At 43.7% G+C, this 15213-nt stretch overlaps 1 protein-coding gene across 1 annotated transcript; it reads left to right on the plus strand.

Annotated features, from left to right (window-relative positions):
• Positions 1 to 314: 314 nt before the first annotated feature.
• Positions 315 to 13148, plus strand: rnd1b (Rho family GTPase 1b). Its single transcript, XM_072450016.1, has 5 exons — positions 315 to 524; positions 948 to 1035; positions 8284 to 8393; positions 8490 to 8624; positions 10557 to 13148. The coding sequence occupies exons 1-5, from the start codon at positions 405 to 407 to the stop codon at positions 10800 to 10802; spliced, it is 699 nt and encodes a 232-aa protein (XP_072306117.1). The 5' UTR covers positions 315 to 404; the 3' UTR covers positions 10803 to 13148.
• Positions 13149 to 15213: the final 2065 nt, after the last annotated feature.

Raw genomic sequence — 15213 nt, forward strand, 5'->3', positions numbered from 1 at the left:
TCTGTCATGTGCAGCACAGTGTTTGGGGCTCTGTGGCACACTTGCACGGTGCATTAATGTGATATAAAGTCTGTCATGTGCAGCACAGTGTTTGGGGCTCTGTGGCACACTTGCACGGTGCAGTAATGTGTTATAAAGTCTGTCATGTGCAGCACAGTGTTTGGGGCTCTGTGGGACGCGGCACGGTGCAGTAATGTGATCTAAAGCCCGGGGAACGGCGCGCTCCTATTGGCTGCTGGGCCCCTGTATAAAGAGGCGCAGTGGCAAATTCAATCAGATCAACTGCGGCTTCTGCGTGGGCAAGTGCGCGCGCTCTGCTCTTCACGGAACATCCACGGATCTCTTGTACGTTTTTTTTCCTCTTGACATTTTGTTGGCCCTTTTTGGACTATATATTGACCAGGATGAAGGAAAGGAGGAGTACGCAGCCGCTCGTTGTCAGGTGTAAACTGGTGCTGGTGGGAGACGTCCAATGCGGAAAAACGGCGATGTTGCAAGTCCTTGCCAAAGACTGTTATCCAGAGGTATGTAGCACTTTAGTCGATGAAAAAAAACTCTTACGCGTGAATTATATAGATTGCATGGACATCTCTGCTGTAGAAAAAGGTATACAATTCCCCGTAAATGTGTGTTGCGTTTGTTGCAGATGAGACGTTTCATGCGCAGTTCCTCCATCAACTTCTCTCCCCCAATGCTCAGATAAAACACGCACTATAGACACAGTAGTTGCATTTGTAGACATCTTTTTCCCATAAGCTTTAGTGGATATTAAACTGATTGAGCCCCAAACCCCTCATATACCCCAGTACACGCTGTTCCGCGGATGTGAGTTATTAAATTGGCTGATCACTGCATGTTTTAATAACGCACTCATTAGCAGGACAGGTCAGATGATGTGACTGACACGGTCCCACTAACTGCACTGCGCGTTGTTATTGCCTCTCCAGACGTACGTGCCCACGGTGTTCGAGAACTACACGGCCTGTCTGGAGCTGGAGGAGCAGCGCGTGGAGCTCAGCCTCTGGGACACCTCAGGTAAATGACCACAGGCTGAATCCTTTATGTCTCCATGGGCCCTCAGACCCCCATTGTCTGTGCCGCTGAGGTGAGACTGCGTGTCATTGTCTGTCTGTCTGTCTATCTTTTGACTCATTTTTTCTTACAAATCTATGGTTTGGGATGGTTGTTGTAACATTTCCCCTTGTCTGCTTTAGCTGCTGTTGAGGTCGAACTCTCAGCTTTTATCATAGTTTCCAATCAAAAGTCATTACTTCACATGATTGGCTTATCAGATGATTGGGTAAAAGTGTAGGCATTTTCAAACCCTCAGCAGATCTTGCTGTAATTCTACGAGTAGGTGAAGACATGGCTGACTTGCTGCTACAGTTTGATCTAATTGCTTATGTCATAGTCTTTACATGAAGGTATTTATACATTATGGATAGTTTGAATCAACGAAAGACTGAAACATTATTTGTTTATATTGGGAAAAACATACTGTCTCTTCCTGTTGTAAAATTGTTTTCTCTCTGACATCTATTGCATTGCTTTGATAGTCTTTACTGTAGAGAGGTGCAGAAGCCATTATGTTTGAAACACACTTGTTGATCTATAATCAGCCCGTTTCAAATCCTTTTTGTTGCTCCATGTATTCCCCCTGCCCCTTCTGCACACCCATAATATTACCCTCAGTGAAAGTAGGTTGAGAGACTGTGATTCCTTCTGCCTGGCTTGTCCTTCTCGTGCATCATATGTTCATTTACACTCTAAGCTTTAAAAAACAGGGTCAATGTGTCAGCGTGGATTTCCCGTGGGCTTTTGTGTGTTGGCCTGGATATTACAAACACAGCCTTTTGCATCACCTGTTTGATTCCCTCCCTCTCTCTCTCTCTCTCTCTCTCTCTCTCTCTCTCTCTCTCTCTCTCTCTCTCTCTCTCTCTCTCTCTCTCTCCTGTCTTCCTGTCTGCTCTCTCTGGGTCACAGTTTCCCTCACACACTGTGCGCATCAAATCCTTTACAGAACAGCTCCAATTGTGTCAGACAACGCTGCATGTGTTTACCGTATTTCTCGTGTATTAGTGCCCCCTCATTATCAGCCAGGCAGGAAGGAAAGAAAGCGTAATTCCCCTGTCAGACCAAATCCTGTGCTCTTTAATCCCACGCTTTGGCCCTCGTGCCGGAGCATGCTCTGGCAGGACCACTGGGCCGGGATCCCAGACAGACAGAGGGCTGGTCTTTAAAGTTTGGTGACCTGCATTCTCCCCCCATATGCTCGCCCCAGGACAGCATGATGCAGCGGATTAAAGACTTCCAATGAGACCGCCGCGGCACCCGCCCGGTCGCCCCACTGACCCGACAAGTCTGAGATGGCAGATTTCACTTTCTTTCTTTCAAAATCCTTGGCTCGTGTCATGTGGCATATGTACCTCTTTCTTTTTTTAGGCTAGTATAATGGAAACAGATAGCTCAAGGCGACTTTGCATATGTTTCTCATCAATACATGGAACAATGAACAAAGCTGACAACAAACAAATACAGTTTACAGTCAACATTACAACAAATAGCCTACAAAACAAGCCCTTGAAATAAATGAATGCAAACTGGTCACTGTATATTGTGCCTTAAATTAGGTCTGTTTACATAACCAACACTGTGGCCAGACAAATGACTTACACTACTCCACTAATGAGGGCTGGGTAATATGGTAAAAACACTTTGTAAATCAAAAATAAATATTAAAAATGGCTTTCAATATTGAGTTCATACACATAAATCAGTCAGTGCCATTTAGTACATTTTTATTTTATTTTTCCCCCCTCCAAAGTCCGACCTCTGCTCTAGACCACATGTTTCTACTGATGAACAATTGTCTATAAAAGTCACTGAGCAGCTCTTTGACAATTTGAACTGATTGCATTGGCATTTGATTCAATTAAAATAAATGCACTGCCTTAGCAATAACCTATGATTTAAAACTTTCCCCTCCTCGTCCTCAGTGCTGAGCAGAGGCTTTATATCCTGGTGGTAACATGCAACAATTTCCTCATTGTAATTCTGTCTAATTGCGTGGAGTGGCACTACTAGTGTGGCGTGTCCCAGGAGCTGAGTGGGCCCCCCTCATTATCCCGACTCCCCTGCATTGATCCTCTGACCTCATCGCCGGACGGGCCCTCCTTCCTCCCCCGGCCCACTTCGGATTTACACAAACTCAAATCGATGGGCCAGTTTTAATCAGCCTGAGCTAGCCACATGCGGAGGAGGACGACCGGGGAAGCCCTGAAAGCAGCTCATAAATACTGAATAATGGATGTTGCTATAGTGTTAGTGGGTGATTTATATGGGTTTAAATGGTCTCGCTGACAAGTCTTTGAATTTGATGGATATAGTTTCATCCGTGATACTAAGGAGATTGGTCATGATTGATGCGGCTTCCAATTTAGGCAGATCAATGAAATAACTATTACTGTGGGATAACAGAGTCAATCCAGGACTATAGTTTACCAAGATAAGGTTACATGCTTATCAAACCTACAGCATAGCCTACTTTAATATGGCTATGTAATATGGCTGCTGTCTCAAGCCTGGATAAATAGTTTAATGGAGACTATTTACATTAAATGTCCATATCCCTACATACTAATTCCTGACTGAAAAATCCCAAAGCCAAAGTCATTCTTCAGAATAATCAGATAAAGCAGATTGTGGCATTACCAGACCCTCTTAATTCAGTAGAATGAGTGATCAGATATGAAGTTACAGTTCATGTCTCATTAAAAAAGAGTTCATATAATACACACAATATCTTTGATGTTTCAATAACGTCTATAAATGGCCTCCACTTTCTCTCTGACTCCGAGCAGCTCTGGCATGTGATTGTCATTCTCTCTACTCCATGAGATGTCTTTGTTGACGCTCTTCCCTTTCAGGAGTATTTCCCTCTGCCATTCTCTTCTATAAATTAATGTTCCATCTCATCCATGGAAGAGTGCCAGTGTCATACATTACATTATTTGAAAATCCCTCATACCCATGTAATGTTGTCGTGATACAAACATTTTAGACTTGATCTCGATACAAGGAAAGGGTTTGACACTTGATAAACATGACTAAAAATATGACTATTAATTATTTAAAACTGCTACTAAAACTGCTACTAAAGTAAATATTTTGTCAACAAAGAGTACTGATATTTTCAATGAATAATAAAAGCTAGACAAATTGGACACTAGATGCATGTTCTTTTCAATGCTAGAACCCAAAACCAAACTATATTTATATAATGTCCAATTAAACAATGCAATACAAATGAGTTAAAACAAAAATATATAGATTCTCTGGTTGACTAAATCTATTATGGATTTAGTTGACTTAAATAACATGACCATCATATATTCGACCAAATCTTGACTAAATTAAACATTATTTTTCATCAAAAGATCACTGAAACTAGATTAAGTCTACACTCCCATCATCTCACTTACTTTTTCTTTGGCCCAGTTTCATTTCTGGACTCTGAACCATCCAGACTTTAGACCCGTCTTCTGCCTCCGGACTTGATGCTTTTAACTCTTATCTGTTCGTCTGCCTCTCATTGCTACTTTCATGCCTCAGAAACTCCCCATCTGCTGTTGCGAATGAAGCAGAGAAGCCCATATTCAGCCCATATTCAGCCCATATTTGCTGCATGTGCATTGATCTTTGCAGAGGACTGGGGATCGTGTGTGATAGCGGGCTGCAGGGGGTGAAGGATTAATGGCACAGGAGGGCCTTTGTGGTCCCCTCAGAGGGCAAACTCTGCTCTGCCGCCTCTCTGCTATTGGCGTTTCCCTGCCGTTTCATCCACTTAATAACTTGTCGAGAGTATCAGGAGAGCTCTGCTAAACCTGTTATTACACACTGGCGGTATGATCTACAGTCGCCGTGTCAAAGCCGAGACTCAGCGGATGTTAGCTGTGGTCACTGATAATACCTGGCAGCTAATCTGGAGATGACGCATGGAAACAAAAATGGGACATTCTTTGTGAAGTGGTGAAGTATAGAAACACTTCAAGAGGAGTGACAATGCTGTGGTTATATTAGTGACTATTTCTGGCACTTCATCAAATCTTTTTAAGTACAGTTACTGACACCTTCTGGCTGTAGGTTTATTTATCCTGTCCATCTTTGTATACTTGTTATCAATTCAATGATGAAAAACAAGGATAGCTCTACAATGGATATTAGCAGAAATACTTGATACAATTATATCATAATTTCAGCCTCTTTTCTCTTGTTTGTAGTTTGCATAAAGGTGCGTTTATTATTCGTTGTTGCATTTTGATTACTGCTATTGCTCATTCCGATTAAATCGAAGCCATTACTGACCTACAGTTTAATTACAACATTGTTTGGTCTCATTATAATTCCCGTTCACCAGCTTGCCCTCTGAAATTGAGTCTGACACGTCACTGTTACATGTACCACTACTCCCGCTTTAAACATGCGAGCTCCGCTAATGAATCACCGTGTCTGAAGGTCAAAGGCATTTCTCTTTAGCCTTGACAAGACTTAAAAACACCTCGGACACGTCTTTACTCCCTGTTTTCTTCCTGGCAGGATAACTCATCTGTCAGCTTTAATTGCACTGTCTCCTGGACATCCTGCACAGAAGCTCCTATTGATCGCTGCATTTAGATCAGTGGCCGTTTAATGCGCCCTCACACCCAGGGCAGGGCGCGATAACCCCGTGAGGTGGGGATTTAGAGATCGAGATTTAGGACTTGGCTTTGCTCACACACAACATGCCACAACAGAAAACGCTTAATTGTTCCTATTTGAATGCATGTTAATGGCATTGGCCCCCAGCTTTGTTTAGTGGCACAAGGTGTAACTGTTGATAAGAGACAACTGGCTGTTTGCATTGAGGGCACCGACTGGTCTGTTCACGAGGATTTAGCTTGTTGTAAGGTGAGCTTTAAATACAAATGTTAGTTTGACATGGTTGTGGTCGATCTCAAATGAATAAGGGTGGTTCTGTCCAACTGCACTGAAGTCTGGCTGTTAGGTCTTGCTTTTCCATCCACAACAAACATGCATATAATAGTATAAATTAATAGAATTTATTATGTTGGGCATAATTATCGGTCAATGTTGTCTTAGTGGACCAAAATGTGTATGGGTTGACACATTATTTGATTATTGAGGATTGATATGGGACAGCAGAAAGGAGAAGACATGGAGTGAGCTGCTGAAGCCTGTGGAGTGAATCATGAGTTTAATCTTTTTTGTGTGTAAATCGTGGTTTTGCAGTTAGTTGTCTTGTGAGTGCAGATCAGAGGTACATACGTAATAGTTTTGAGCGCTTTTACCGCGCCCATCTTTAAGTCAACTAATCGGCACAGCACGTTTATAGTCGACTGAGAGCTTCTTTAATCAACTACTGTCCTATTATGATCTACTTGTAGGACTCAGATGATGAACAATAAGAAGAAAATAGTACAATTTATTGATGTAGTACATTTCATACAGAAACTGCAGCACAATATGATAGAATACTCATGGCCAGAGGCTGCGAACACCATGGGTATTATAAACACCAATATCGAGCATGTTGTATTTAACATATTGAGCCTAATGCCACATCCTTGCCCCATTGTTTGCTTTTGCTGTTCCGTTTATTTGTTTTGGGGGTGAAAAAAAGCCTTTGAATTTGAGAGCAGCTTGTCATTATTCTGCTCACAGCGCCCAGCAGCTGGCAAAATTCAGTTTTACCCTTTGATAATGTGCAAAAGCATTAAGTATTCATGAAAGTGATCTATATGCACACAGCCATGTTGCAGGCTACTGTCTAAGTTCACCTCCACTGTTTCTCTGTTACATTGTTGTGTCTTTGCTGTAAATCAATTAACTTCGTGTTGTGTAACAGCTAATTAGTCACCGCTTTTGCGATCCGTTTCTGTAAAAGGAATCACATTTGGGATTCGCAAACATGCTAATCCCATTGAGCTGCTTGTTCTGTGGCTGGAGATAGCAGGATGTTGCACACCGCTGGCTAAATACAAACTTTAAATCTTGTTATAAGTGTGGTTTCTGTTCGGTGAGGGTGCTTATCAGGGTGCAGACCTGAGGGATGTCCCCAGCGGTGTGGGTGGGATGCGGCTGGTGTGGACTGATTGATAGGCAGTTAAGTCTTTATAGAGCCAGCGGTGGGTGGAATGCATCATGTCGTCGTCAGTGGATTCCAAGGCTGTTGCTGTGGTAACAGAGAGTGGAGGTATGGCGCGCCTCTGGATTTTTTTTTTCTTTTTAGGAGAGGGGGGAAGGCACGCTCAGGCAATACTACTTGATTTTTTACGACCCCACCCTTTACTATCAACAGCCGTGTTTTACTGCAAATGGACTTGATTCCAGCATCATTTTGATCAAGTCATTTATATAATTGTCAATATTCAGCCAAACCTCTGTCAGTAAAAGCCTGATTTGGAGCACAGACTTTGGCGGAAAAAAAGAGGAGTTAAAGTCGGTAATTCTTAAATTAGTAAATACTGAAAGTCGTGTTGGGGATTTTAATTAGACAGAATAAAGTAGAAATGACAATGACAAATCAATATGAAGGAAAAACATATATTTACCTCTTTAATGGAATTTGAATTGAAAGTAATGTTATCTTAGCAAAAAAAATCTCAATCCAACTCAGCGGGAAAAATCCGATCTGATGCGTCTTAATCCCGGCGGCTGGATTCACTGGGCGCTCCGCTCCTTCACTGTCGCCTCATAAAACACTCCAACCGTCTCTCTGTGAAATCAGTCTTGGCTTAAAACGTTGAGTCATAAAAGTTTGACAGTGCAGCCAATTTATAATGTGAATAGACTTGAAAACTGTTACCACAATATTATTTAAACTACATCTCATTTTGGTTGTGATAAGACCAGCACAATGTCACAGTCAAATGTATGTTTCAACTGAATAATAATCAATATGCTAAAATCAATATGCTCTCCCCAAAAAGTAATGTTTTAAGTTTATTTTTATTTTTTTAATGTGTCTTATAAATTAATTGTTGTCGTTGCAAATTGATATCTGAGACATTCACATTAGTCAGTCATTCTTTCTGTGTGAAGTTCTAGGTGTTTCCATAATCTTTTAAATCCACTATAACTGGGATAGGGTCCAATCAATTACAGGATTATGAAGATGAATAAATGTCCTCAGCCTTCATTATTGGTTTATCTTTGTCAGAGTGTTATGATCATTCAAGCAGCAAAGCATTCATTCAAATCTGATAACCTGTTCTGTTTTCGCAGGTTCTCCGTACTATGACAACGTGAGGCCCCTGTGCTACAGCGATTCCGACGCCGTGCTGCTGTGTTTCGACATCAGTCGCCCTGACACTGTGGATGGCAGTCTCAAAAAGGTGACCGGCGAAACGGCGTCTCACTAAAACACCTCTTCAAACGATCTCTTCCACTCGTTTATTCATTGTATTGTATTTACGTTTCGGTTTGTGCAGTGGAAGAACGAGATCTTGGACTTCTGCCCCACCACACGGATCCTTCTGATCGGCTGCAAGATCGACCTGCGCACGGACGTCTGCACTCTGATGGAGCTGTCCAATCAGAAACAGACGCCTCTCACCTACGAGCAGGTCAGGAGAAACAGAGAAACAGAGCATTTTGTAGCTTAAATTGAGTATGTTTCAAGCAAGTTTATTTGTGTAGTTGGAGATGTTAATCGCTAACTTGGGTTCGGGAGCAGGACCACGCCTCAACCTCTTACTTCCCCTGCAACCACACCTCCACTCTTTAACCACGCCTCTAATTACCCAGAAGGCCTATATATGCGCAGGCCAATCCCAGCATCTCTTGTTGTCTCTGCTCTCTCGACCCCGCCCTCCCGCCCCATGTCTCTATCATCTTCACCTTAACACATATCCATCGCTCCATCATCGCTCCTCCATCGCTCCATCATCGCTCCTCCATCGCTCCATCATCGCTCCTCCATCGCTCCTCCATCGCTCCTCCATCGCTCCATCATCGCTCCTCCATCGCTCCATCATCGCTCCTCCATCGCTCCTCCATCGCTCCATCATCGCTCCTCCATCGCTCCATCATCGCTCCTCCATCGCTCCTCCATCGCTCCTCCATCGCTCCATCATCACTCCTCCATCGCTCCTCCATCGCTCCTCCATCGCTCCATCATCGCTCCTCCATCGCTCCATCATCGCTCCTCCATCGCTCCTCCATCGCTCCTCCATCGCTCCATCATCACTCCTCCATCGCTCCTCCATCGCTCCTCCATCGCTCCATCATCGCTCCTCCATCGCTCCATCATCGCTCCTCCATCGCTCCTCCATCGCTCCATCATCACTCCTCCATCGCTCCTCCATCGCTCCTCCATCGCTCCTCCATCGCTCCATCATCGCTCCTCCATCGCTCCTCCATCGCTCCATCATCGCTCCTCCATCGCTCCTCCATTGCTCCTTCATCGCTCCTCCATCGCTCCTCCATCGCTCCTCCATTGCTCCTCCATCGCTCCTCCATCGCTCCTCCATCGCTCCATCATCGCTCCTCCATCGCTCCTCCATCGCTCCATCATCGCTCCTCCATCGCTCCTCCATTGCTCCTTCATCGCTCCTCCATCGCTCCATCATCGCTCCTCCATCGCTCCTCCATCGCTCCATCATCGCTCCGCCATCGCTCCTCCATTGCTCCTTCATCGCTCCTCCATCGCTCCTCCATCGCTCCTCCATTGCTCCTCCATCGCTCCTCCATCGCTCCATCATCGCTCCTCCATCGCTCCTCCATCGCTCCTCCATCGCTCCATCATCGCTCCATCATCGCTCCTCCATCGCTCCATCATCGCTCCTCCATCGCTCCATCATCGCTCCTCCATCGCTCCTCCATCGCTCCATCATCGCTCCATCATCGCTCCTCCATCGCTCCTCCATTGCTCCTCCATCGCTCCTCCATCGCTCCTCCATTGCTCCTCCATCGCTCCTCCATCGCTCCTCCATTGCTCCTCCATTGCTCCTCCATTGCTCCTCCATCGCTCCTCCATCGCTCCTCCATCGCTCCTCCATCGCTCCATCATCGCGCCATCATCGCTCCTCCATCGCTCCATCATCGCTCCTCCATCGCTCCTCCATCGCTCCATCATCGCTCCATCATCGCTCCTCCATCGCTCCTCCATTGCTCCTCCATTGCTCCTCCATCGCTCCATCATCGCTCCTCCATCGCTCCATCATCGCTCCATCATCGCTCCTCCATCGCTCCTCCATCGCTCCTCCATCGCTCCTCCATTGCTCCTCCATCGCTCCATCATCGCTCCATCATCACTATAACCAATAAACATTCTTTTGTATTTCATTGTTGTGGCGTGGTCCTTGCTAGTGAACTACAAATAAGGTGTAAGATGCAACAGTCTGTTTTTTATCAATGATTGCATCAAATAGTAAATACCAGTAATGCTTTTTACAGGTCATACAGGTTTACGTCATACAGTTTGGGGCAGCCATTTGCATCTTTTCTGTTGACATAAAGCACACAAAGTGACTCATATAAATCTTCCTCTGCTCCAGGGCGCTGCTATGGCCAAACAGCTGGGTGCCGAGGCCTACCTGGAGTGCTCCGCCTTCACCTCAGAGAAGAGCATTCACAGTGTCTTCCGCACAGCAGCGTTGGCCTGCATCAACAAACTCCAGGCCGTCCCGAAGCCCAGCCCCACGCGCCGTCTATCCAAAAGACTGCTCCACCTGCCCAGCAAGTCGGACCTGCTCTCCTCCACCTTCAAGAAGGAGAAGGCCAAGAGCTGCTCCGTCATGTGAGTGGACGCCACGTCGGGTTTCCACAAGGTCTCTCCCAGCCCCTGCCTCTTTTGGTCTTGGGGAAGGGGGGGTGGGCACGATTTATCAGGGCATCCTGCTGAATCCTTCCCCTAACCCCCCCACGAAACCTAAACACCACATCAGAAGAGATGGACACTGCGCTGTCCACTTGGTCCTGAACATTGTAATGCACATGTCATTTATCAACCTCAACCTGCTTTTGGAAGAAACTGTTGTATTCAAGGTTTGAACATTGAGCTGACATTTTTCACCTGTGACAGAAAGATACTACAATATTCAATAAGATACAATATTCATGTTCAATGTTGAGTTGGTCTGAAATTGTAAATTGTGCAACAAATGGCATAAATTGGAAAAAAACTCTCAAATAATTCGACGTATACCTAAAGCTAAATCCAGCATGAATCAATCAGGAGCAAGCAATGTCCTGGACGTCTCTTCTAGTGAGGCAGTATTAAGCAGCAGGACCACTAAAGGGGCACAGAAGACAAATACAGTCGCTGCTATTGGTGGTCAAAAGAATGGTGAGGTGAGCGATTACGAGAAGGACAGTGCAGCATGTACAGACACGGCCTGGTGGTGGCGCTGTGGACAGCTCTGCCCGTGTTAAGGTGGGCGAATGAGAGCAGACCAAATCAAAAGGAAAGTTTACTCGGGCTTCCTGTATTGCTGTGGCTTGAAACTACTCGATGAAGGAGAAAACGTATGAGAAATTATGAGCCTTGATGTGGCTTAGTCACTGTGTGCAAAACGCTTGGATCTGGCGGCAAAGCAAATCTTTGTAGGTTAGAATATCATTTGGATTTGTAGCGTTGTTTGAGCTGTTCTTTTAACAGTATGCAGTTTTGGGAAAATGCCTTTCATATCACAATCCCACAAGGTTTGGACTTCAATGTGCCTGTGACATTTGTAAAATATAATCCAATGTAGCACTCCCAATGACTTCCAAGACCTCCGTGTTGTTTTTAATCCAATAAGCAGCACTTACTGTAGGGCATATGGAGTAACACAGGGGCCTGGTCCGTGCTTAAAATCTCAGCTTTATGGTTGCGCTGACCATAAAACAGTGGTGATTTAAGTGCATGTTATACAGGGGCGACCCGTGGCAATAAAATACAGCTTTGTGATTACGGTTATCTGCTACCACGCTCCATGGACCATCTTTGCTGTACAAAAAGGCTGTTGATATGCGTATGCTCTCCACTAAATAACAAACCTGAGACTGCGATGGACAAACCCCTGTAGATGCTGTCATTGCACGGAATAGATGCAGTTTTTAATCTGGCATTGGGAATCTAGATATTCAAAAGTCAAATCATTGTGGAAGGGCTTAGAACATGAGTATTGGGGGTTTGTAGTTCAAATCAAACGAACAGGCTGGTCCTGTCCAAAGAGTGATATTATTTTCCTTAATGATTTTCTCTTTTCATTTATAGCTGTTAAACGCATGTTGTGAGTCTTCATGTTGTTTATGAGGACGTGTCTATGAAGCCGTGGGCCGCCCTTGTCACAGCAGTGAAATAGTGATTTGCACAAAAACCTGTAGTTCACGGTCGCACCAAAATTCTGCAGCATCGCCTAGCAACGATCGGGTGCAGGAAGCGGCGTGGACAGAGACAGAGGCAGGGTTGAATCAGTGGCACACATCCCAAAATGTAGACAGCAGCGGTAACAGTTCCTACCAATTTATACTGGCCTAATATCAGAATCAAAGATGGCACAAAACATGGGAAGAATGAGTTGTACTGTATTACACGTGTTAATGAAACACATTTGGTTTCATTCGCAAGGCTAGTGGTTAAAAAAAAAGTCATATTTCACTAAGAAATAATGTATTTTTTTGTTTATAATTAAATGATTTGTAAATGAAAAAGAAACATGAACAGGTGTGACACATACATCAAGTAGGTGGAGAATTGTATAAAAGTCATGAACTGTATCTAGTAATTACTTAAACATTTAAACATTTTGCTGCGATTGTGAGCGTCCTGTTCTAATGAGGGCTGTGTTCCCGTGCGGACAAATAAGTCGTGTGCAGAGGCGGCTCATAGACATGTACTCGGCTTTTGTGTTGTGGTCAGTGTTTGGTCACTGGTGCCGTCCAACTCCTAAAGCATGTCCTATTGAAGTTGTATGATTGTACATATCTTCTGTCTCCTGTTTTATAACCATTGTAAGGCACTCTTGAGGTGTCAGAGGAACTGTTGTAAATGTGAATATTTATTTAATTGCTCTTTTGTTGTCATGAACATTTATTTGAAATCTATTTTGTAAACTGAGCCTTTTTTTCTTTTGCTGTGTTAATAAAGCTTACCTTGTTCGGCATATTTTGTTGCCTCTTGTAAAATTTCTTCTAAAATTAGTTTGCAAATCAAGAAACAAGTCAATACTTATTGATCTTAATACATACTAATATTAAACAATAGTACTGAATGCAGTAGTTGTATTATACGGTGTTATATTTCAATGATTAGCTGCTACAGGCTATATGCTTATCGCAGTGTGAAAGTAGATTTATATTCAGTAGAAGTAATAGAAATATTGCCTTGTGTAGACAGTAATTACAGCAACTACACCACAACATGTTTGTAAATTAAAGGTGAAGTTGTTGGTGGGAAATTTCCCTTTAAAACTAAAAAAGGGAAAGATTCACACTTGGTCAAAGGAAGTTTCGATCTGCTGTCAGAGTTTTACTTTAGAAGACACGAGTCTATTCACAGCGGATTGAAAATGATGTGCTTTTTGTCACACTAAACGCTCCCAGTGCAGTTGATCCCTGCTCATTATGCAGAAAAGCATATCCAGTCATGTATCTCTTCACTCATTTTCATGAAGTGTGTCCCTTATCTCTTCCACTCCACTGGTGCAAATAATTCCTTTAACAGGCCGGTGTCGCCGAGTGCATGCGGAGCAACTCATTAGGGACAGAACAAATTTGAATCGTGATGGATTGGGGATTAGCGTCATTTGGTTTTTCTTCTTCAGTGCTGAACAGAGATGAGAGCGGCTGATGAGGATCGCGTCTGAATAATCCCCCAAACCACAGAGACCAAAGTGTGTCACGTGTAATTAAGACACGCTTAACAGCAGCACAATCTGGAAACACAGGGTTCAACTAAAGGGGAGCAAGTTCCCTAATCGAGAGGAGTTCTGAAACGAATCAGCTTTCAACGTGTGCAAAACATAGACTGAAGTGGAAAGTTAGGCAGATGCTTTGACTGCTTTTAGAAAGGTCCCTGGTTCAATTCCCTGAATGTTTAAGAGTCTGGGCAGTTTATATTTCACCCGTAAAACTTAAGCAAGCAGGTTTTTCTCCACCATTACAATAGAAATATGAGTCAAATATAAATATTCCTGACAAGACAAAACCTTTAGCATTGTTTGTGGAATGGTTGATACGTTTTACATTGACAGCAGCATGTAATAGTCAAAGTGTTTGTAACATAAACTAGTAAAATGTGTTTTTCCCCCAGATGTGTGTCAAACTGTAGTAGCAGCTGTTTTTGGCAGTTTTCTTACAGTTTCAGTGTCACTTCTGAAGATGCAGCGTTGCTCTGTGTTCAAACAGAGTCCATCTGGAGCCACATCTGCAGGTGCGATACTGGCCCCGACCCAAGAGACAGAGCCCAGAGCCCAGAGAGAAGAGATCGTCTATACTGTCAAGAAGAACTGTTTAGTCTGGATCTGTTTGTGTTGTTGTTGTTGTTGTTGTTGTTGTTGTTGTTGTTGTGGTGGTGGTGGTGGTGGTGGTGGTGGTGGTGGTGGTGGTGGTGGTTGTTGTTGTTGTTGTTGTTTTTCACTCTTCCTTTTTACATTCTTCAATATCTTTGAGTGGAGAAAAAAAATACTCATTCTAATAAAAATGTCAATTAAGTCATTTCAGCACATTTATACACATTGTTTTAGAGACAGAATGTCCCATTGTTTTAAGATTGCAGACTGTGATGATGTTAGTGCCAGTTTTTTTTTTTATTCTTATATTTTATTCTCCTAAGTCATATCGTCTAAATTCACAAATGTTGAACCAGATCATTTCTGTTAGTGACCAGACCCTCTAACTCAATATTTTACAGCAAAAATCTGCATTTTAACAATATTCATCTCAGCTGTCCCACGTCCATATTAAATAGAATGGTGTGAGATGTTTGCACCAAAAATCCAAGGACAGAAAACTGTCTATGAACCAGACCATGTGTAGAGACCCCCTGTGCCCTCTAAAACTGAATCTCGTGGGGAGACCTGGGGCAGTAGGCGCCTCTCTCTCATCCAGATGCACCTCTGGGTGTCAGGGTGCTGAAATGGGCCTCGTCCACGTGCTAGTCACACCAAATGATGCCAATAATCTGATCTTTCCGTTGCAGGTCCAAGTTCAATCCAGAAAGTTGTCAGA

The sequence above is a fragment of the Eucyclogobius newberryi genome, unplaced genomic scaffold (genome assembly GCF_026437365.1).
Source record: "Eucyclogobius newberryi isolate DKJ021-1_F unplaced genomic scaffold, fEucNew1.0.hap1 SCAF_17, whole genome shotgun sequence".
Classification (NCBI taxonomy): Eukaryota; Metazoa; Chordata; class Actinopteri; order Gobiiformes; family Gobiidae; genus Eucyclogobius; species Eucyclogobius newberryi.

What these genes read in the sequence shown, in the direction of transcription:
- rnd1b (XM_072450016.1), top strand. Translation starts at nt 405, where the DNA reads ATGAAGGAAAGGAGGAGTACGCAGCCGCTCGTTGTCAGGTGTAAACTG. An exon ending in CCAAAGACTGTTATCCAGAG is followed by an intron (nt 525 to 947) that starts GTATGTAGCACT and finishes TTGCCTCTCCAG; the next exon opens with ACGTACGTGCCCACGGTGTT. An exon ending in CAGCCTCTGGGACACCTCAG is followed by an intron (nt 1,036 to 8,283) that starts GTAAATGACCAC and finishes CTGTTTTCGCAG; the next exon opens with GTTCTCCGTACTATGACAAC.